Raw genomic sequence first — 23,131 nt, forward strand, 5'->3', positions numbered from 1 at the left:
TGGTGTTCTTAATACATGTTCACCCTGTGAGAAGCTGATTTCTTTGATTGACTCATTCTGCCAGCATGCACATAATCAGTGTTACAATGGGATTTACCAAATTTTTGTGCAGCTCAGTCCTCTTAAGGAACAACCTGCGGTTCATCTGTAAGATTTATGTAACATATTTGGGCCTTTTATGCTTAACTATTATTGAAGTACTGTACTTATAATTTGTTTTTTAATAAAAAAAAACAACAATGGATATCTGTTTTCTGTATATGACAAGTTTGTTACGCACACAACCAAAAACACCCAGTTGAAGCATTTTTGTAATTTCTGCAATTGATTTCATGTTTTAAACCTAACGTTGATAATGCTTTGTACTTAAAATCATGCAAGCATTTTTATGCTTTTTTACTTTGTCAGTGTCTTTCACTTAAAAAGTACTTTGATATTTCTGCCTTCACTAAAAATATTCATGAAAATATGAGGGAGAACGTTTTGTTTCAGCTTGTACTTGAGGTTAGATTATTATTGATGCCCTTAATCGTAGATTTGAGTACAGGTTTGCAAATACGGGCATTTTGTTTGCAAGACTGTCCATTGTTGTTCCCTATCAAATCCATCATTTACAGTTAAGTAAATCGTACTCCACAAAAACTAATAAAGTACTCTGAAGACATGTTTTACTCCCGGTAAATAAATAATAATTAAAAAAAAATTTAATTTCTTCTCAGAACAAAAGAATTGCGGGGAAAAAAAGATGAATAATATGTCATATCCTCCTCCTTTTTTCCCTCATCCGGTGAGAGGACAACAGCGGAGACGCCTTTCGCGCTCTGATTGGTTTTCCAGATGTAACAACGTCGCTGATTGGCTCAAATATTGCCGCTTCTGAGCTTCTATTTTGAACATAAATACGAGCAGCTTCAGTCCTTTCCTCACAAATCAGGGCTTGTCAGAGAGGAGGTACCTTGTGCTGTAACTCTCTGGCATAAACAACAGCTATGTGGCTTTTGTGATTTGGAAAGACCAAGTCTAGGTTTTACACCTCACGGAACCACCGTCTAACTTACGGCCGGTGTTTTGCTTCGTATTTTTGGAAATGTAATCTCAATTGTGCTTAGCTAGCTGATTAGCTTCCGGGTTAGCTCGAAATTTGGACTGTCTTGCTTTCTCCGACTCGAAATTCAAACCAAATCTATCATACAACAGTACCCCCGCGTGACTTTTGCACAGATTTGACAGCGAAAAAAGCAACATGGAATCTTTTTTTAGCAGGATTAGTCCTGTTAAGACGAACAGGCCCGACCGGATCCCCGAGCTTCCCTTGCTTTCTCTGCCTGAGCACAGCACTAAGACCTCGCACTGCAGGAATCTGTTTTCCCCTGGGCCCACGGCTGTGCTGTCTCCTGTTACCAATTTGGCTATGGACATGAACAATTTAGCTGGACTCGGAAGGTACTACTAAGACGTTTTTATTTGTTAATTATTTTCATGTAACTGCAGTTCCTGTTTTTCAAACCACTAACTACCCTGTCATCTGTTTATTCCTTTTGATCGGTTTTTTGCAATGCACAACACGTTTCAGTCTTGACATTAATGTAATTTCTCTGTTTCTTTCTTTGTCGTGCAGCCAATGTGATACCCCGAAAAGGCGAAAGCATGCACCCCTCGAGAAGGTTCCCTCCTTTGCCTCTGACGTCTCATCTGATGCCGGTGAGACCCCGTTAAAGCTATTGTCTGTGCTAATTGATGCTATAAGGCCAAATGTTCATGGACTGAATTTGATTTCAGTCACAAGATTCGATGCGGTTATGCGGAATGTAGTATTGTATTATTTATTTTAGCTGCAGTAAAACTTTAATGTATTGTAATTTGCCAGTTACGGCTCAAATGTATCAATTATAGTCTTTTATTTATTCTTTTTTTTTTTTTTTAAATTCATTTGTAATTCCAGTCTTCTAATGTAAAGTCCTTACTCCACCAGACAGCTCACCTATGCACTGTAATATGCGAAAAGTGTGTGTGTGTGTGTATACATGTGGCAGGTCAGTATCGTCTATTAGTGACACATATCTCTTCCTTCAGGCCTGGGCATGGATCTCCCCAGCCCACTAGATGCCATTGAAGTGGAAGACACGTAAGTTAAACTATCCTCCTTCTGACTATTGTTATCAGCCTTTGAGCAGTGCGTCTCCTTACCCTTTTGCCCCTTCACCCGACCCTCCACCCCCACCCCAGCGCTTGGCTTCAGCAGTGCTAAGCAACATTTCCCATCTGAGGGATTAATATTTCTGCCGTTGACTTTAAGACGATGACCTCGCTCCTTTTTCTTAGACAAAGCAGATTAGCTGATACGCCATGTGAGCTTTACTTTCTAAATCAATGTAGTGTGACATATTATGGACTTAACTTAATAGTTAAATATTGCAATTTTGTAGGTGGGAGGTAATACAACTGGGACAATATGCTCTGTAAAATCAGTTGGAAACCCTAGTGCTGCTCACTGAAAATACTGTTGCACTTGTGCTCAGCGTTGTTATCTTGATCAGTTTGTTAGCATACCCTCAGCTGCCTAATCTTGGGTGGCCCTTTTCCTTATTCTCAGTTGGGTGAGTCTCTGCCCTGCAGACATCTGCCGAGGTCTGATGTGAGTTCTTTTGCAGCAGTTGGTGCTCAAGACTTCATTCACCTCCGTTTACAGCTGTTGGGTTGCTAGAAGTTTTCCATGATGGGGGAGGATGTGGCGTGCGTGCTCTGGTTTGATAACCCACCCCCTCTGAGCTTTGGCACACTCTTCTACTGCAGCCTTGTTTCAATAGGGAATTGAGGGCTGGAGTTTCTCTGCGTCAGCTATTGAAATCAGGGCACCCCCAGAGAACAGCTGCCCTCCCTCCTTGTGGTCTGTGCTGAATGGGACACGCTCCCCCCTCCACAAACAAAAGAGCTCTTGCAGAAAGGGGGGGGCTTTACAGCATCGGCTCCAGCAGGCATATGGTAGATTAGCTGATTTCCGCATCCCTTCCCCTGACCTCCCTCCCACCCCCTGAGCTCTCAGGCCCACCTATTTAGCATACAGGTGGGCCGTACTCCCAATGCAAAGAGTACGTCTTGCCTCCATGCATTCACCCAACTTCCTCAAGTCCAACCGTTCCTCTCGGTGTCTCAATAGAGTCCCAGATTCTTTGTAGTTTATGAGTATGCAATGCTTCGACTGGCAGTTGAGGCCTTCCTAGTCTCTTTTCTTAGCTGATCTTATTGCAAGAATATTAGTTTTGTAATTTTTAAAGCAGTCCTTACTCTTCTTTCTGTTACAGATTTGAAAAAGCCATTCGAGAATCAAGCAGAGTTGTCAATGAGTAAGTTTTGTACCTGGTATTACACCCCCCCCCCCCCCCCCCCCCCCCCATTAAAAGCAACATTGCAGAGCAGTTTAATTTTCAAGCCAAAAAAATCTTATCTCTTTATTACGGTGTTTTTTTTTTTTTTGTTTTTTTTTATTGACTGCAATTCTTTTCTCTGCCATCTGTTGATTATAGGAGAATGCCAATTCGAAGAATAAACTCATTGCCTGTAAGTATTTTACAGCTTGTGTGTTATGCGTACACATTATCTGTTATCCCCAGAGATAACAGATAAAGTCCTGTTGTAGCTGTGATTTTGGCGCTTGAATAGCATTTAATCTTAAAGAGGAGTTGACAGTACACATAAAACAACTTAAACAAACCGTACAGTGGCGGAAAAGCCTAAATGCGTTGCTAACTGATTCCCTTTTATTCCCCCACTCAGCTACAGCTCATGGCCTTCAGTCCAGCTCTGAAGGGGCAGCAAAATGATCCAAACCGCTATGGAGTATTTGGTCAGCAACCTTCCCAAGTATCCACCTCTCAGCATGAGAATAAGGAGAACATGCCAGAGGTCAGTTGGACCAAAATCATTTACTTAAGTCTCACTGCCTTAGAACTAAGGTAATGCTAAATGAACTTTTATTACCGTGGAGACGGCATTTCATCATTTGTGTTAAAAACGGGATATTTGCATTTTATGTAAGAGAAAATTATTAGAATATTATTAGTGTCATTAGCAGGTGCTTTTATTAATCTGTCAAGCCTGTGTTGGCATTCCTTGTTTAAAATGCCTTGTTTTTTTTCTTTCAGGAAAGCTTTGAATTCAAGAAACCCACCAAACCTGCGTCGCGGTGCCGTGGGCGATCCTTTAACAACGGGCAGTCTAAGGATACCTTTGCCTGCCGTCCCAGCTCCGCGCCAGCCCTCATGGTATGTGAAGAATCTGTCTGCAAGTTAAAAAGGGGTGATCTGCTTCTCGAAAGATGCTCACTGACTTTTTTTTTTTATATATATATAAAGCTTTCTTCACCTCCTCCGGTGCAGCAGCTTGACTTTCATGACTCCAGCCCCATGTTTCTGAGAAGTTCCTCCCTCACCTCCTCAAATGATGAAGACGATGGCTTTTTGGATGTACTTGATGACAACATGGAGGTGAGTCCCTGCCATTCATATTTTTATGGATTCATTTTTTTTTTCTGCAATTCCTTTTTGCCAGGTCTCTCTTGGAAATGAGATTTTTTTTTTTTAGCTGGATAAATAAAGGACTAAAACGTCACCCATGTGTTGTTTGCAGAATGACTCTGGGGTACCGATGGGCATGGCCAGCTTACTCACTGCCCCACTGGTGGCTGACAGTATAGGAGAAGACTCTGTAAGTATGCATACTTTAGGTGCTGTATGTACGTGCCTGCTTTTCTCAGTAGCCACAGATGACTTATCCATCTTGACAAACCATTTTACAACAAACACAATATGTCACAGCATAGTATAAAGAATAGTCCTGATGTATTTTGATGCAATCGCCCAGAATAACTTTTGATGCTTTGCTGTCATAAGTTGTGGCACCTCACGCAAAATGTGGGTTGAATTTAAAAATGTACTTATTCTCGCATTTCTTTAGCCTGTGATTCGGTGCAGACCACGAAGCCTGTTTCGCTCTCCATCGATGCCCAGTCCTGTTTACCGTCTCTCTGTGAAGCGCGCTGACCGCCCCGGAGATGAAAATACACCCATCAGGGTGAAGAGGCGACGTAGCCTTGCAGGAACGCAAGTAACCACCCTGGAACAAAACCCAGAATCCCCAAGAATGGTAAGGCCATACTGCCTTGGACAACATGCATCACTTTTGTTGTTGTGATAGTTGATACAAGTTAGTTGGATGACTTGAGATCATTTTAACATGTTGGCCAATAACATGACGAGCTGAGGTGAATGGGAGGAAGTAGCAGCATCCTCTTTTAAATGAAAACGGGATGAAGTGCATGCATGCTGAGATTGGTCTTACAGCAGGTCTAAGCCACACGGTGCAAGATGAATGAAAACGTGCTGTCGAGCTTAAGTTCTTTTCTGATTGAAACATTTAAAACCAGTGATAACATGGAGCTGCTGTTCTGAACAGACAGTAATGATCTGTAGGCGTGATTTTAAAAAATCTCCACTGACCATCTGTCACCCAGCTTCTGAAACATCCACTGAGGCTTACTGGCTATTGTTCCAGGCTTTGAAGCTTATCTTAAATCGCTTCATTTTCTCCTTGGCTACCTCGGTAAGTGTCCCTCTCCTCTTTTCTCAGGGCTGCTCACTGCTCCAGAGGTCCAAGTCCTTCTGCCAGGCAGAGATTGAAAAGCTGTTGGACAGTGAGGCTGGTTCTAATGAGCTAATAGGTGATTTCACCAAGGTAAGGGAGAATGAAAACTCTTCTGTGTGCTTATTAGTTGCTTGAAAAAGTGGAATAACTCTCGAATAACACTCGAATCCTCTTTCGTCTTTTAGCCTTTCGTTCTACCCACAGTGGATGGAAAACACCAAGACCTCAAATACATTACCTCAGACATGGTGAGTAGACGTACTCAGTCCCTTCACAGTAATCACTGCTCCTTTTGAAAACATTAAAAGTATGTTCTGTGTGGTCTTTAGATGGTGGCAGCTCTCACTGGCCAGTTTGATCATGTAGTTGAACAAGTCATCGTCATTGACTGCCGCTATCCTTATGAGTTTGAAGGAGGACATATCAAGGTGAGTCAGTGACAGACATTGCAGTATACATAAAACTCGAGTGTTTCCTAATTTGTGTTGGAAAATCGCACAGAGCGATGTGAAAATCAGTGATGGATGTTTTCAGTAACAACTGTGAGGGGGGGGGAGTCTGCATTCATTTTTAGAGCTGAAAACATGACAGAATGCTGAGTTCAGTTAATCATGATTGTGCTTCAGTTGTTGTAATTTACATTTAAGTATTTTTATATTTGAGTAAACATCTCAGATCTGAATCTTGAAACTACGCAGTATTTATTTGTATAGTCCATAGTCATTTCTGGTAAATGTCTAATAAATATGAGGAGTTGTGACATTTCTTCTCCGCAATATTATGCTACTTAACTACCTACTTCATTTAGATAATGCTTCAAAATAAGTACAATTTGATGTCACGTGACCGTTAAAAAAAAAAAAAAAAATATCAATCATCGGATGATGTAAAAACTGCTTAATCAAAGACTTTTCTGTAGGTGATCCATCCCTGAGCTCTAAAAGTGACGTTTTTGTTCCAGGGAGCGCTAAACCTACACCAGGAGGACCAGGTGAAGGACTTCCTCCTCAAGAACCCGATTGTCCCATCCAGCCCAGACAAGCGAATCGTCATCATCTTCCACTGCGAGTTCTCCTCGGAGCGCGGCCCCCGAATGTGCCGTTTCGTCAGAGAGCAAGACCGCGCCATGAACGAGTATCCCAAACTTCACTACCCCGAGCTCTACATCCTCAAGGGCGGCTACAAGGACTTCTTCCCTCATTTTCAGGTTGGGTTTGATTTGATTCTCAAGGAGTGAAATATAAATGCTGGTGAGGTCTTGTGTGTGTCTGGAGCATAATGCTTCGGTTTTAGTCCAAAGAACTGCATGCTCATGTTTTAGCATATCAGTTATCTCAGACCCACATGAATCTCAGCTGTTCAGTCCTCTGAATCATCTCATCTCGTTCTCTTGTGCAGGCACAATGTGAACCTCAGTCTTACCGACCCATGCACCATGAGGATTTCAAGGAGGACCTGAGGAAGTGCCGCCTCAAGAGTCGCACCTGGGCTGGAGAGCGCAGTAAGAGGGAGATGTACGGACGACTGAAGAAGCTGTGAGCACATCCTCATCTTCCCAACCTCCCGCTAAAACACACTGCCTCTCCATGAAACAGACTCAGTGCAACCTCCTCATGTGTCTAACGCCTCACTCTAACCAAGAAGAAATGCCTTCTGTGATTGCGCCAGCAGAAAAAGGGATTTTTAAATTTCCTACAAAGTTTCATTTATAGCCAATTTAGTTATTTATACGAGTTAAAGAGGGAAGGATGTGAAATGATGGATCCTTGGTCCTTGAAGAAATCAGCAGTGCAGTGAACAGATTTTATAAAGGTGATTTGAAACAAATTGTATGTTTTAACAAAACAAACCACTAGGACCTACTGCCTGTTTTTTACCTTTCCTTTTTTTTTTTTTTTTTTTTTTTTTAAATATAAGCGGGCATTAGTGATATGAATCAGTGCCATATTGCAATATACAAACAGACCACACTGCCAGGACTTTGTCTTTCAGTCCCCCCACTGGATTTTTTTTTTTTTTTCTTTTAATGTCATGTACTACATTATACCAGCACTTATTAAAGAAAAAAAAAACTGAAATTTGAGAGGTGTCCCTGTCCCCAAGATTATTATTTTTTTTTCATATATATATATACACACAACTTTTTGTTTTGTTTTTAAAGAATGATTTGAGTATTCTTTGAAGTGTGCATTTCTCCAGGCATTCCAAAATGCAAATTGGATACTTAATGTTAACACGTGAAAGCACAAGATCAATGCAGAGCTTTGCCCCATCACCACCACCCACATCTGTTGCAATAATTATTTTCCTCAGTCAGAAGATACCAAAGCAAACAAAGCTACCTGTTTACTTTGCAGTGCGATTTCTCTGATGCTGCAGGTCAGCAAGTGTGGACAGATTTTTTTTTATTTATTTTTTTTCTGTCTTATAAGAAGTCTTTTGTTTTGCTTTGACACCTTTTAAAATCCAGAGAGAACTGTCTAACCCTCTGCCGAGCTAATAATGTTGGTGTATAATGAGCAGGGTGCTTTTGGTATTTTGGTTCAGGCTCGCGGGGGAGCTACTGAAATAAAGATCTGATGTGCATTGAAATGAGATGAATAGCAGCCTCTTCTTTCTGTGAGTGTTTTATCACACAGGATTTTAAAATTATATTTCTTTGCAAGTAGTTTGTGAATGAATAATACTTTTTAAAATAAACTTAAAATTCTTTAAAAATGGTTTGTCAGAATTATTCAATAAAATCAGGTTTAAGTTGAGCTTGACAAATTAAAACCTTTATGGTTTTGGCAAGACAATCAAAGATCAAAAGTGTTGAACTCTAATGGCCACAACCACTTGTGCTGATTTTTAGGGACTAAAAGTGCTCACTGGCTTCATGATTGCCACGTCTTTGAGCTGAAACCAGTCTCAATGTTCAGTCTGTATGTCCTGCTAAGGAGTTGAGCTGGTTTGGTGAGGTACGAATACTAAAATTCATACTTAAAATTAGGACTATCAGTTCATAGATATATCTCTCGGTCTTTAATAAGGCCTAGATTTAAAAATGTACGAAAGGCTCAATAGATCAATACTTTAATGCAATTCTCAGCCTTTGATGCATTTGAATATACATTATATGTGAGTGTGGTCAGTTTATTACCCTGCTAATTGACTGCTTTCTTCGAAAAGGCAGCAGGTTTCCTGTCAATGATTAATAATTAATTGGTTGCCCAGAGGGAGGTTCCCCCCCCCGACTATTTTTCTGATTAGTGTTGAAAATCAATGACCAGTTCAAAGTAAAGTCACTTTAGCATGTGTGTATCTCACATCTTATTCATTGATATACATGCTATGTGTCAACAGGGCCACTGTTCTTATTTCCTCTTATTCTCGTCTCAGGATTAACTTTAGTCTTAAATGCACAGAGTACAAAACTACATTAAAGAAAGATGCTGATTTTGTATATTAATATTGACCAAGATGTGATATTGAAATTTCATTCAAAGCGGAACAGTGAGTTGTTTCTGATTAATAAAGTGATTTATAATGTAGGAAATGCTCTCTGATGGCTGCACGAATCACATTAGAGCCTCTAAACAACATTTGTTTTTGTAATTTTTTTTTCACTGCTTTCTGGCAAAAACTAACTGAAGAGAAACTTTATTCATATTCCGGGATATACACATTATTTGTACACATCCTGGACCTAAACTTCCTTCAGCTTTCAGCCTGAGTTCACCCAAAGCCAGTTTTCCACATTTGATCTCTAAGAATAGCCCGTCTGCCGTTTTGTTTAGCATGCCTGCTGTGCATGGGGAAGGATTTCTTTCCACAGGCTGCTTCCTGTTTTTTCAAATTTTCCCTCTCTAGTCGGCCGTGGGAGTGGCCTCTCCTTTCCAGCACGTGTCCACGCATACAAACACATTCCTCTCTGTGAAGGCAGTACCTGGCAGCTTGACGTGTCCTGACATGAGGTTAACTGTCCTGCTACAGGACAAGGAGCGGAGGGAAAATATCACAGTCACCACGTGCTGAAAACACGTGACATGAAGGGAGGAGAGGTTGTAAAAGCACAAGCCTGCTGGCACCTCACCAAAGTTTGAAATCAGGCAGTTTCCCAATGTCCATGTGGCTGTGGGAACGAAAGGGCAAGGCTTTGTTTGCATTCCAGTCGGTGAAGTCTAACTTATTTACAGCCAAACAGACATTCAATCAAATGTCTGTTGGTTGAATTGTGCAACTGAAGCTGCTTCAAGTCTCTCCTAAATCCTCTTTAAAAAATTACTGACAGGAGCACTAAAGAGCAAACACTACACAGCTTTATAAACGACTATTTAGCTTCCAGTCTTTACACATACTGGTCTGTGAGTCTGTGGTATCTTTCACCTTTTTTTTTTTTGCAATTACCAGGCCAGCTGCTTAGATTTGAGAGGCCTCACACCTTTACACGAGGCATACATAATGCAACACTTGCGAGATCCTTTCAATACAAGCTTCCCTTCTCCACCTTAATAGTCGTTTTTAAAATGTAGATGAGTCCTTGGCAGTTCCTCAAAAAGTAAACGGAGCCAAGGGTTACAATTAGACTCATTCAATTAGGAGATTCAAGAATTCAGCAAAGCAACAGTGGGACACTTAAACTGATTTCCATGAATGAATGCTGCATTACCGAGTGGCTTGTTCTCAAAGGTCTGCTGTTTATCTGACGGCTTTCAAAAGAGTTGAATGAATGTAAACTCTAAACTGTATACAACATAAACAGAAACAATATCTTATGTGTATGTTTTCCTTTTTTTCCCTCCCACAATAGAGGTCTCACTCCCTGTATAGTGGAGGAATCTCATATTTCCATAGTGAAAACAGTGTATATTATAAAGACATACCCTAAAGGGTACCTTCTGGGCACAACAGAGAATAAAATAAACGACATTTTCCATTCAGGAAGACTTGAAAACAGCAATCGAGTCTGTAAACTTTGAGGAAAGTGTCTCCTGGGGGCATGGCTCAAGCGAGCCCAGGGCTGCTTTCCCACAGCTTGCTAGATTGTTGGACTTCTTTTTGCAACAAAGGGAAATTCTGAATGCATGTTTAAGGCACTCACTTCACAGATCCACTACCTATACTTTGCGCATACAGTGTGTGACTCTCTCATGGTGGATGCTGTTTGATGACCTTTCATTCATTTGGTTTGGATTTAGTCAAATGACTAAATGTGGACCCTTGGTGGTGTGAAGCAATGTTCCTGTTAAATCAGTTTAATTAATTCAAATATGACCAAAGACTCCTTGATCAGATGAAGATATGTAAAGACTTGACATGAGATGAAAAAGCATGCCAGCGCTCTGTAGAATTGCCCTTAAAACCTCGCCACCCTTCCTGTGACTGTCTTTCCTTTTCTGCAAAGCTGATCAAAGGTGCCCTCAAACAAACCTCCAGCCTGGGTGTCACCCATAAACCTCTGTTTGCTGTGCGACCTGATGACTGCCGACATTGTCAGTAAACTGACAAACCAGCCTGCAAATCAAAGGGTCGCACGGGCCAACAAGGGTGGTGAAATTCTGAAGCGTAACAGTGTGGTTTCAAGGAAAGGGTGGAGATTGTGGTTTTGTAAGGTGAAGTCAAAGTTTTTGAGGATTAGAAACTTCTTAATGTCTCACTCACAGTTCTGCTTTCTGCACACACACAATTTAAGAAGATTTCACCCTGCGCCAATGAAAATGCTTTCTAATTTGAGACCAAATTTTTAGTGAGTCAGACACTACCAGATTTTTACATTTATGCTTACCCAGATCTGAGTTTGAATGAACCAAAGATTTAAGAGTATTAGAGAAAAAAGTCATACTTTCCATACTTCCCAATCAGGTCTATGTTCCCCGCCCCAGAATGACATACAATGTATATTACAGGCCAAATAATAAAACTGAAAGCAAGGCAACCCCATTCCTCCTGTAGTCTTGGATCTTTGGAGAAATATCTTTTTTATTCTGGGTGTCTTCTTGTTCCAGATAAACTGAGAAATTAACTGACAAAATGTTATTCATGTCACTCGCTGCATGTTGTCTTCAGCTTCCTTTAATTCAAATTGGCGGGTCTCATCATTATTGGTCCGTATGACTGGCTGATTGCCCTTGCCATCCCCCACATCCTGTTGTTCTTCATATTCAGCTGGCTTTTATTTCATCACAAGGAAATGTGACTCATAGGTCAAAAACACCAAAACGTGTTCTGACTTTTTTTTGTGGTGATCTCGACACAAGTTTCTGCACTTCAGTCACGCTCGCTGCTTTTGCTTTTTTGTTTTCCTCCACGCTGAAAACTCGATCCTTGTCAAACAGCTGGTGTTTGAAGCTAAAATTTCACAATGACAGCATAATCTGCCTTCACTTTCACACTGACTGCTCTCAATGATTTTGTCTAATTATTACCTGCAGTGATCTCCACCCTTTACTTTATTGCTGAGGAGCAATGTGTGCAAACTGATTTGGGTAGATCATTACCTTATGTGTGTGTTGCAGAAATATTGCTCTCCTATGTCTATTTTGATGACAAGCTCCATAAAAGTAGGCTGAAAATTCTCTCTTGGTTTCCGATCATGAATCAAAACCAAACTTGAACTGAATCCAAAGTAGTCAGTGTTTAGAGCAGCAGAATCGTTTTAGTTCACGGGCCACTTGATCTCAAGTGGGATGCAAAAGTATTGGATCATTTTTCTTTTAGTCTCAAGATTTATGTTGTGGAAACGTTCACATTTGATGAACCACCCAGTCAGAAAAACTGATGACGAAAAGCTAATGAAGTCTTGAGAAAATAAATGCATCTTCAACGCTTTGACTAATTTTTTCCATGTCCAGTCATTTCGCTGTCATCATAGAGAAATGCACCAGCCACACAGTCGTACAGATTAAGCTCTTTGTTAGGCTTGTTCTTACGTTTGACACACTGGTCTAAAGAATAGTTAGTTATTAAGTTACATTTATTCATTTCTTTTCTGTCTTTTCTGTAAGTGGAACATAATTTCACCTGCACAACATTCATATTTTAACCAGTGATTTGAGAAGTGCTACAACTATCTTTATATTTTGCCATTTTTATGTTTGTTCTTTTAAACGTGGAATTTTTATGCGCATCTTAAAAGTACAGACAGTTGTTTTTGTTTTAATTTATTTAATAGAGTCAAAGAATGTTATTCTCATAAATGTACAGTAATTGTTCCAACACATTTATGCATTGTCATAACTTTGAATTCATCCATTAAAAATACACAGGAATTAACACCGGTTTGTGGCAGCTACCATATTGCTCCACCATCTTGACTACAATGGCCAAGATGGTCATCATGTTCCACCTAATCGCATCTTATGTATGCGTCTGGAGACTTGCAAAAGGCGGAGAAGAAGAGAATCTGGACAGCTCAAGGCTGGCTAGCTTAAAAACAGCTGTTTATAAGCTAACATTGTGCAAGCTAATGGAGTTTCCTAAAAATCACACTTTCCCTCTGATAAACAGTTTGATTACATTCTCACGTCATATGAGTTTATTTGCAAAGTGCCAAAGTCCAATAATGTTATATTAACTTCAAAGTTCCAGTTTTCTCTAACACCAGTTAACAGCGGCTAACTGAGTTTAATGGTGGCTAACAGCTAACAGGATATCTTCAAAAACTGATCACAGTGTCTGTGCCATTGAACAGAAGTGAACATCGCTGACACTTCAACTCGTATTCGAGTTTTACAGCCTCCTAAAAGTAAATAGACGTGGACACCTCTCATCTGCATATCGACAGTTGAGGCAAACAGTGGCCTGCCCAGATAGCAAAAAGACTCCAGGGCAGATTTGGTCCAGAGTCACTTTAATGCCTGAGTACACTCACTACAGATTAATGGTCTGTCTTCTGGAACAAATGGTAAGCATCCCATGTGTGTTGACTGCAGTCTACAATCTACAGACATCTAGTAGTAAGATTTTACACACTGTCATTTTAAGCTACAATACAATATTGTATGTTTATATGGAGACATCTCAAACAAAATAAAAGATAGTACTTTTTGTGAGGGGTTACAGAAAAAGATATGATTCATGATAGATAAGCTGTCTTTTTACAAATCTTTATTTATATATTTATCATAAGGACTTAGAAACAGTTAGTTGTGGCCTCATCACTTTTTGGTAAGAATACAATAACTCCCTGTATTAGTATCTTTCTCAGTTTTAGTTGGTTTACAACTCTGCTGCTTGACTTCTAACTGCCTGACAACACATACCTCCTTTTTAGCTCAGTTGCACTGTCTACCTGTGAAACATAGAGCTGTTTTTAAATTTTTATTATTTACTTTAAAAGCCCTCTGAGGATCAGCTCCACAATAGTTCACGGATGTTTTAAGCCCAAATCTTGCCTCCAGGTTTGAGGTCACTGAGGTCATCCTCCAGCAACGTCTCTCAGCGTCCCCTTTTCGCCTAAAGCCTAAAAGCAACCGCGTCTTTGTTTTTATAGCCCTCAGGCTATGGAATAATTTGCCATCCCATATAAAAACCTGTCAAACAGGTGATTGTTTTTAAATCAAATCTGAAGACTGACTTTTATTTGTATTCACTTTGAGTTAAGTTTGAGGGGCCTCATGGTTTTTGTCATGTCCATTGTGAATGTTTTATTCCTGCTCATTTATGTCAGCTGCTGTTTGTATTCTTAGACGTTGTTTATATAGTCATTTCTATTTGACTGGTGTTTTTTATGTGAATTATGGTACTTGAGTTTTTGTAGACCTGGAGTATAAATACATCTGCTTTAACTGGATAGAACTCCTGTTGTTTTAAATGTGCAATAGAAACAAGGTGACTTGAGTGTCCTAGCTAAATAATGAAACAAGACAGCTTAATTTCAGGTTAAACCTGACTGAGGTAACTAAACCAAACTGTATATCTAAAAGAAGAGTCAGGGTACCACTGAATTCAGGAAGATGAATCACCAAAATGTGGAACCTATCGAAAGCAGCGAGAAGTTGTTGTATTCAATTCAATTTTATTTATGCAACGTCAAATCACAGTAACAGTCGCTCAAGGCACTTTATATTGTAAGGTAGACCCTAAAACAATACAACCAACCCCAACAATCGTATGACCCCTATGCGCAAGCACTTTGGCGAAAGTGGGAAGGAGAAACTTCCACAGGAAGAAACCTCCAACAGAACCAGACTCAGGGAGGGGCGGGGCCATCTGCCACAACCAGCTGGAGAGAGGGGAGCAAGACAGGATAGAAGACATGCTGTGGAAGAGAGTCAGAGATGAACAACAACTAATGATTAAATGCAGAGAGGTGTATAAACACACTTTGAGTGGAAAAGCTGACTCAAGAAGAAAGGCTCAATGCATCATGGGAATCCCCCAGCAGCCTACACTTATCGTAGCCTAACTAAGGGAGGATTCAGGGTTACCTGGTCCAGCCCTAACTATATGCTTTAGCAAAAAGGAAAGTTTTAAACCTAATCTTAAAAGTAGAGATTGTGTCTGTCTCCCGAATCCAATCGGGAAGCTGGTTCCACAGAAGAGGGGCCTGAAAACTGAAGGCTGTCCCTCCCATTCTATTTTTGAAAACTCTAGGAACAACAAGTAAGCCTTCACTCTGAGAGCAGGGTGCTTTATTGGGATAATATGACACCTGTAACATATGACAGGGTCTCATCGTCGTGTTGCATGGGAGAAGAGATTTTTTAAAAGGGTTTTAAAATGACATTCTAGATTTTACCTGGAACCAATGAAGAGAAGCTAATATGGGAGAAATACAGTCCTTCTTTCTTGCCTATGTTACTTGTTTGCTGTGGCCTTTTGGATCAAAATAAAGATTTCCAGGATTTCCTGCCTAGCCTAGAAATCCCTAAAATACCTACTGAGATGTTTCATTCTGGACCAACGTGGTGAACTAACATGGGTCTCACCTAATAATAAAGCCAGACTGCTAACAGCCTCATGATGCTACTCTCTTCCAGCTGTTAGAGTTACGGACATACGGAGTTCTGAATGTCATAAAATCAGCAGTTCTTCTAATAAAATAAAATAAAATAAAATAAGATAAAATCCTATGAAGAGCTAGAACTATCCCCAGGTCTTGTTACACTGTGTTTCAGTTACACCAAATAAGTTCAGGGCTGAGGGTGAAGAGGTTAACAGGATGGTGGAGTGAATGCTAACAAAGCAGAGTGAATGCTCTCTTTCTTCTTCACACACACACAGACAGACGCATGCACACACACAGAGGAGGGCCTCTCAGTGTAAAGAAGCATGACCAGCAGCAGCTGTTGGATTACCAGCTGCCTCTGTTTATCTGCTGAGACCCCAAAACCCTCTGTTCTCACTCAGCCTCTCTGCACCCTCTCCTGTCCCTCAGTCCTGAGAGCTGTACTAGGAAGAAAGAGACTATTGAGTTAGTGAGGTATGTTGAGCTGAAAGCAGGAGTTTTTAATTTCACATGTGACCTGTTCAATTGAATGTTACGTTCAGAATTTTGGATTAAAATCTGCAAAGTACCAAATTTCTCCTGACAATATTGTCTATGATCAGTGTACTATAGACTGTCAGCTAAAGCAATGTTATTCTGGCTAAACTATTCTGATTTTACACACAGCCACCACACAGCTCCATGCTGCCGTTTAAAAACAATCATTTGTAAGTGTAAACAAACAAACAAACAAGTCTTCAAAGATACTGTATGGCTCTGAATAACACTGGTGGGAGCACATGTGGGAGTCGCTGACTGCGAGCGACCTCTGGTGGTTATATTTATGAAAAGCAACAGTGCACGAGACTGGTCAGCTGACCAACGCGGAAGTGCTTAAAATCAGCAGTGTAAACAACGATTCAGAAGAAATAAAGTAAAAAGCTCTGTTTGGATAACTTTTTCTCCCCTAGTACGACAGCATGGTTCGGTGTTTCCTCATCCACACCGTGTGCCCGGTGAGTGCTCTGTCTGCCGGGGAGAGCCGTGTTCTTTACTCCCGGGTTTTCGGTCCAGATGACGGAGTCCTGTCCGAGCGGCACCGAGAGCTCAGCCCGGAGGAAAGAAGGCTTCTGCAGAAGGAGAGGGTGACCGCAGTAGCCAGGTGGGTGCTTGTGGTTAACAGTTAAAAATAAATCATTATTCGAAGTAATTTTTTTCCTGGACATCCACAGATTGGGACAGAAGTGGACACTTTAATTAAGCCCTTTTTGTGTAATTTTGCCTATAGGAGTGAAGAGATGAGGACAGCAGACAGAATTAAATTCAGTTAATCACCTTTCTGTGTTTTTGCATTACAATAACATAATGGAAATGACTTGACAGCCCAAGGCTCTGTCCCATTACTTGAGCTTCATTCATTTTCCACCAGGTAGACAGAGTGAGTGCCCCAGGCCTGCGCAGTGGACCTGTTGTGGTAGTCTTCTGATTCCGCTTTGTGGATGCATCTGATGTAGACTAATCCCTCGTGTTTACAACAGGATTCAGCAGATCATGCAGAGACTACAGGGGGGGAAATGTTTTTTTTCCCCTCCTGAATAAATGTCTCAGTCAGCTCTGATAGCTGATGTGCGTTTTCTTTTCTTGTTTTGGAACTAACACCTGTCCAGATAAAGACATGCAGCCTGTGTATTCTGTTGAGTGGCGTCTGTTCGTGTCCCTGCATTGCCTGTTGATGTTTGTCATATACAGTATTGTTCAAAAGGCTCTTTGCATGCTCTATTCATATCCATCATGCAGTGTCATGAAGATCTATCCAACAGCTATCCAGCGATGAGCACAGGAGCTATATTTAGACTCAAGAACACAGGACTACTTGTTATACAGATGGTCTGCCAGACACCGAGATGGCCTCCGTCTCAATGCTTTAAAAAAACTAAATATACCTGCCAAGAAAAAAACTGCAGAGAAGAGTACCTAGAGCCATTTTGGCTTTTGAGCATTTTTTTTTACTGCTATTTGTATGAAGGTAATTTAAAAATTACCACCCTGGCTTTATTTCTAGTGATTAAATCTTTGCACAGCATTGTCTATGTATTTGTTTTATTTGATCTTTTGTTTTAGGATTTATTCTTGTTGTTAACTCATAATAGCAGTTCTTTCACCATCAATCATCTCTCTGTTTTCTCATATAAAGCATCCTGCTATTTTGATGGGAACACACAATGTAAAATGCCAGACAATAATATTTTTTTTCAGTGACTCATGAATCATTGTGTGTGTGTGTGTGTTTTGTTTTTCTCCTGTTCCAGCCTGTAACTAGTGATTACTACTGTCAAAGACAATGATTGTTCTAATGTTATCAGTAAAACTGGTTAAATAGCTCAAAATAAAATGAGCCCCACAGTTATTGTGACTATGAAAGCATCCTATTAATGGCAAAACACTTTTTGTGTCTCAGACAAGTCCGGAGTGCTGTCTCTCTGTCCCGGGAAGCCTCGGGTCGGCTGATAGTGGAGACGATGCCGGGCGAAGAGAATCTGGCTCTGCAGGACGCCGACTGCGGCGTGGTGCGGCTCAGAGCCGGAGACCCCTTCTCCGAGGAGACGAGCGCTCTGTGGCTGGGGGTTCAGAGTCTGGGCTTCACGCTCGTCTGTGAGCCTCACGAGAACCTGCTGCTGGCTGAGGGAACACTGCGCAACCTGACCCGCCACTGCCTGGAGCACCTGCACATGCTGGGGCAAGGGAGCGAGGTGAGCCGTGGACACACATTCTACTGCTCAAAAAAACACTTTTTAATCAGCGTACAACATCAAGTCAGTTAAGCTTCTGGGATACTGAGCTGGTCAGCTAAGTAGCAGTAGGTTGTAAATAAGTTTCAGTTGCTTTGAAATTAAGAGTAGGTGCACTAGAGTGGCAACAATGAGACAACCCCCAAAACAGGCTTTACAGGTCGAGGCCCCTGACATTTTTTTCCTTCCTCATCTTTTCTGATTGTTTTCTGTACCAGGACCCTACAGAGGTTGCACAGGTACTCCAACTCCTTCAGGATGACACATCAATATGTGCCATTGCCAGAAGGTTTGCTGTGTCTCCCAGCACAGTCTCAAGACCACACAGGAGATTCCAGCAGGCAGGTAGCTACTCTAGGAGAGCTGGACTTCTTCTAGAGTGAGCATACTCACTCTGTTGCACTAGATGTGTGTTTAATTTGGACCTGGTCTGGAGTATTCAGGATCTATTTTCACAAATACAGTTTAGATTTCATAAATATGACAGAGTTATAACAAGTGCCCATATTACTATAGTTCAAACTTGCCAATTCCAGTTACCGTAATTTATAAATGGCTATGGTCTGGTGCGGTATGAATTGTAAAACCCATTTAAATTGCATTAGGCTTTAAACTTTGTATTATCAGGAGTATTGTCCCTTTGATTGAGTAGTGGATGCCTGCCTGCGGGGTTGTAGCCAGCAGCAGTTTAATGAGCTTCATCTCAGTTAATTCACGTCACTGAACGAGAACTCTGGTATTGATGCCTTTTTGAGTGTCATCAGTTCAATTATCTGACAAGTAATATGGGGCCATGTGTCACTGATTGTGCTGACAGACCATGCAAGAAGTCTTTCTCTCAGTTTTGATGAATGAAGTTATGGTGTTTTATGTGTTTATGTGTTTCACAGCACTTCCTTTCAGAGTCTGTGCGATAAACCTGCTGATAGCTTAGCGCTATCATCGAAATATAGTTGCTTCTGGCTAATCTTGGTGTCAGCTAAAATGCTAAAAATGGGGATGTCACAAGCTGAAGTGCAACATCACGTTCGTTAATGCCTTCTTATATACTGTTTAAGGCTTTCATAGATTAAAGAAGTGTTATCTCTGATGGCTGCTTCAGTGACAAGTGTGTGAAGAACACTGAGACATTTCATTAGCTTTGAAGTTATTCTCAACAGTGAAACTTCAAAGACCTCTTGAGCCTTTTGACTTGTACAAACCTAGTGAAGCCATGAGTCACTGACCAGCTGTTGATAAAATGTATTATTTTATTTCATTTCTCCAACTTTTCTTTTTTCTGACAGGAATAATTGCATAAACATATTCTCTTTACCACAAACATACAGTAGATCACTGTGACTCATGCACCTTCCGGCTGCTGTAAAGTGCATTTGTATTCAGAAACTGTAGCGAGTGTTTGTGTCTATATGCGTCCTAAGGCATCATCAGACTGCAATCCATTAACTTAAACAGTTTACCTCCCCAAAGAAAGATGATTGTCGAACACTGGTATCGCAAGAGCAGCCTCTCATTACGTGCTATGAAAAATATCAATGAAGCAAAATTCAGCAGTAATGAAACTAGATTGCAGCAGCGCGCATTCTTATTACCAGCTTTTAAGCATCTCTCGATTAATTGAGAAGCCTGCTCGATCACTTGTGGCATTTTTCTCTCCAGGTCCTGCTGAAGAGCAACCGGATCGACGTCTTGCTCAGTCGCCTGCTTCCTCACGGGCAGCCGCTCTTCCTCAACCACCGCTTTGCCCAGAGTTTGGAAAAGGAAGTAGCGGCTTATATGGCCAAATAAAGCCGAGCAGCCACGGTTGCCATTTTCAGGGAGGGCGGGCTATCATTTACAGCTACTTCTAGCTATATCTGCTGGCTTCCAAGCAAACAAGCCCTCTGTCATTCACCTCCGGTGACATTTCCACGCTGGAAGACGAAGAGCGGACTACCAGCTGCTGCCGGTGCTGCTGCTGTTGTTAGAGATTGCATGATGTGTAAACACACAGAGTGGTAAATACCTGCCTCATCCACTTGCAGCTCACTCTTGGCTGTTTACTGTGTGGGTGGCTTCACTTCAAATCCTGTTTGTCAAATTGAAGAGTGGAAAGAAAAATGTGGCAGATTAAAGAGTGCAGTCGCAGAGGCCATTTAAGACGTACTTGTCAGCATTAAAGTCTGCTGTTTATCTGATTCACCATACTTGAAATGTCACAGTGTGACCTTGAGGAGCCAGACTTGACCCTTTTTTGTGCTTTTTCAGTGAGTATAAATGAAATTTCGGAGTGTTATTGCCTTATAGTAACTCCTCATAAGACCTTACATTTCCTACTACTCATCAGGTTAGCGAATGGGTGTTAAAATAATGTTTTGGGAGAACAAGAACACAGTATGAATCATCTTAAAGAAATGCACAATAGAAAGGGAAGAACAAAAGATCTAGATCTGAGTTGTTTTATGACAATTTGAAGCAGAAATGCCGCAATGCCAGTGATGCTAAGGACAACGGACGGGGCAGGAAGTGAGGAGACGTTTGGATAAACTATTATGAATGAAAGCAGAAATGTTGGCATGCAGAACATGGAACAAAACATGAGGAAATGATGACAAGACCTACAAACATCTTGACTCAACAAATAAAAAATGTATACCTGTGTCTTGTGAACATCTGTTGTTCCCCCCCGACTGCCTCTCCTCACATCGAGCCAGACTCTCCTGCTCCTCCTTCTGGCCTCTTAAGAGCTTCTTAAACCCCACTTTTTGTGCTGGCAACCAAAACCAGAGCTGTGTTTTTAGGTGTGTGTGTGTGTGTCTGTGTGTGTGGAGGGGAGATTGTGTGGATGCCAACATTGATTGCTTTGATCTTCTTCTTTTTTTCCCCCCTGTATTAAAAATAAAACTAATTTCTTGTATTACCCAAGGCGTATGCTTTGAAACTTGTGTAGTCTGCAATCAAGGATGCGGCACATCTCCCCCACCCAAAAAAAGAAGATATCAGCAAGGAGCTGGGGATTGCACCTTAAATGACATGTAGCACACAAGAGGAGAATTTGATATGCTGAGCAAAAATTACTGAAAAAAAAAGAACCACCATAAACACCTTTACACTGATCGTGGTAGTTATCCACGTGACAAGTAATTTCATGGTATGACCAGGAGAGGGAGCTGTTACTGTGACTTTCAGTGTGCCATGAAGGACGTTGGAGGGGGAATCTTACTTGGAGCTCTCTTTGTGGTGAAAGAACTTGTTAAAAGATGGATGCTGGACTGATGGAGACTTCCACATAATTGCAAAATAAAAAGGACAAGTACAAGACAAGAAGAAGTATTACTGAAGAGTCTTTACGGAGACGACAAGAAAGCTTCCAGCTTGTACAAATTGCCTTATATATGTATATATATACATACACATATATATAGCAAAATATAAAGAAATGAGGGGCGGTACTGTATTTTATCTGTTTTGAGAATGCTCATCTTTCCATCCTGTAGCTATTATAAATAATGCCAGTGGAGACATCAGCTAAGTAAGTGTTGGTCCATCGACTTTGCAATAACAGCGTTTCTACTAATAGCGTGTAAAACACAGAAAAAGTATCTGACTCCAGGGGAACACTTTCTAAGGACAGATCCACTAAATAGAAGACGTCAAACGGAACTCAAGAGTTCTTTCAGTCAAGAAATTGTTACATTTCCCTTTTTTCCAACCAACAAAAACAGCCATATAAAGAAATACTTGAGTTGTGTAGAACTGGCCCGCACAGAGACCTGACTTCAACCCCATCCAAAACCTTTGAGATGAGCTAGAACATTGACTGCGAGCCAGAACTCATCAACCAACATCAGTGAGCGACCTTATGAATAACTCAGAGCTGGTTCAGACAGGCAGCGCAGGTCCTCTGCTGCACTCGCATGGCCTGCTTTTCTCTCTGCGTGCAGTGCCGTGCAGACGTTCTGAATGGCCAATAAAGATGTCCTGATTTCTAAAAGGCACTGAGTTAAAGAGGATACATTTGATTTAATATTTCACGCAAATTGCTTTTCTTTAATTTGCATATTCCCCAATTTCAACATAAAAAAGGAAAAATGGCCCACAGCAAAGATAGGTCAGCGCTTAGCAGCGTGCCCTTTGGCAAGGATCACAGCATGAAGGTGTTTTCTGTAGTGCTATGAGTCTTTCAGTTCTTGTTTGGGTGGATTTACAGTTGTTGTTTGAACACAGCAGAATGCAGTGGCACCACTCTAAATCTTCATGAAGGTCTTTTGCACTCAGACTGCGCTTTTGATTTGCCTCTCTAGCGATTCTATCAGCAATTTTCTCAAAGTTTCCCAGGTCTTCCTGACCGCAGCCTGGCCTCCACCATTCCTGTTAACTAACACTTCTTAATTACACTTCTAACTGAGGAAACATCCATCTTCCTACTGTCTTCTTGCAGCCTTCTCCTGCTTTGGAGGCATCAATTACTCTAATTTTCCAAGTGCAGTGCAGCTGTGTTCTCTACTGATTACTTGAGCAAGGTTTAAGGAGTGTTCATAAAGCTTTAAAATGTGCGTTATTTGACCTTTATTATGAATGAATGTGAACAAGCCACAACCTCTTAAAAGTTCATTAAGCTCAGAACTATAGGGGTGCCCAAACCTTTCTATGGGTGCTCTTGTCTCACTCCCCCCCCCCCCCCCCCCCAAAAAAAAAAACAAAAAAAACCTCCAGTCTTGCTTAGAGTGTTATCTGCATGTGAATAATATTGAATCTTTAACTTCTATGCCTTTTGTAGATCTAATCTAATGAGAGCAACACTTTTTCTTTG

The 23,131-nt window shown here is 41.0% G+C and overlaps 2 protein-coding genes across 3 annotated transcripts; both read left to right on the forward strand.

Annotated features, from left to right (window-relative positions):
• The first annotated feature begins 891 nt into the window (after positions 1-891).
• Positions 892-7,540, forward strand: cdc25b (cell division cycle 25B). 2 transcript variants are annotated; one of them, XM_085143804.1, is made up of 15 exons: positions 894-1,443; positions 1,619-1,701; positions 2,074-2,125; positions 3,303-3,344; positions 3,525-3,558; positions 3,775-3,903; positions 4,143-4,262; positions 4,353-4,484; positions 4,627-4,704; positions 4,954-5,142; positions 5,626-5,730; positions 5,826-5,888; positions 5,970-6,068; positions 6,602-6,847; positions 7,039-7,540. In XM_085143804.1, the coding sequence occupies exons 1-15, from the start codon at positions 1,244-1,246 to the stop codon at positions 7,177-7,179; spliced, it is 1,713 nt and encodes a 570-aa protein (XP_084999930.1). In that variant the 5' UTR covers positions 894-1,243; the 3' UTR covers positions 7,180-7,540. The 2 variants fall into 2 exon arrangements, with proteins under 2 accessions (XP_084999929.1, XP_084999930.1); XM_085143803.1 differs by having other exon boundaries at positions 892-1,443; positions 4,143-4,484.
• An 8,159-nt stretch (positions 7,541-15,699) lies between these two features.
• ap5s1 (adaptor related protein complex 5 subunit sigma 1) lies at positions 15,700-21,315 on the forward strand. Its single transcript, XM_085143805.1, has 3 exons — positions 15,700-16,712; positions 18,009-18,300; positions 19,999-21,315. The coding sequence occupies exons 1-3, from the start codon at positions 16,531-16,533 to the stop codon at positions 20,125-20,127; spliced, it is 603 nt and encodes a 200-aa protein (XP_084999931.1). The 5' UTR covers positions 15,700-16,530; the 3' UTR covers positions 20,128-21,315.
• The last annotated feature ends 1,816 nt before the right edge of the window (positions 21,316-23,131 follow it).

This window comes from Neolamprologus multifasciatus, chromosome 19 (genome assembly GCF_963576455.1).
Source record: "Neolamprologus multifasciatus chromosome 19, fNeoMul1.2, whole genome shotgun sequence".
In the NCBI taxonomy this organism is placed as follows: Eukaryota; Metazoa; Chordata; class Actinopteri; order Cichliformes; family Cichlidae; genus Neolamprologus; species Neolamprologus multifasciatus.

Coding starts and splice junctions, on each gene's coding strand:
- cdc25b (XM_085143803.1), top strand. CDS start 1,244: ATGGAATCTTTTTTTAGCAGGATTAGTCCTGTTAAGACGAACAGGCCC. Junction 5,731..5,825: donor TAATAGGTGATTTCACCAAG/GTAAGGGAGAAT, acceptor TTCGTCTTTTAG/CCTTTCGTTCTACCCACAGT. Junction 5,889..5,969: donor AATACATTACCTCAGACATG/GTGAGTAGACGT, acceptor TGTGGTCTTTAG/ATGGTGGCAGCTCTCACTGG.
- ap5s1 (XM_085143805.1), top strand. CDS start 16,531: ATGGTTCGGTGTTTCCTCATCCACACCGTGTGCCCGGTGAGTGCTCTG. Junction 16,713..18,008: donor AGGGTGACCGCAGTAGCCAG/GTGGGTGCTTGT, acceptor TTTGTGTCTCAG/ACAAGTCCGGAGTGCTGTCT. Junction 18,301..19,998: donor TGCTGGGGCAAGGGAGCGAG/GTGAGCCGTGGA, acceptor TTTTCTCTCCAG/GTCCTGCTGAAGAGCAACCG.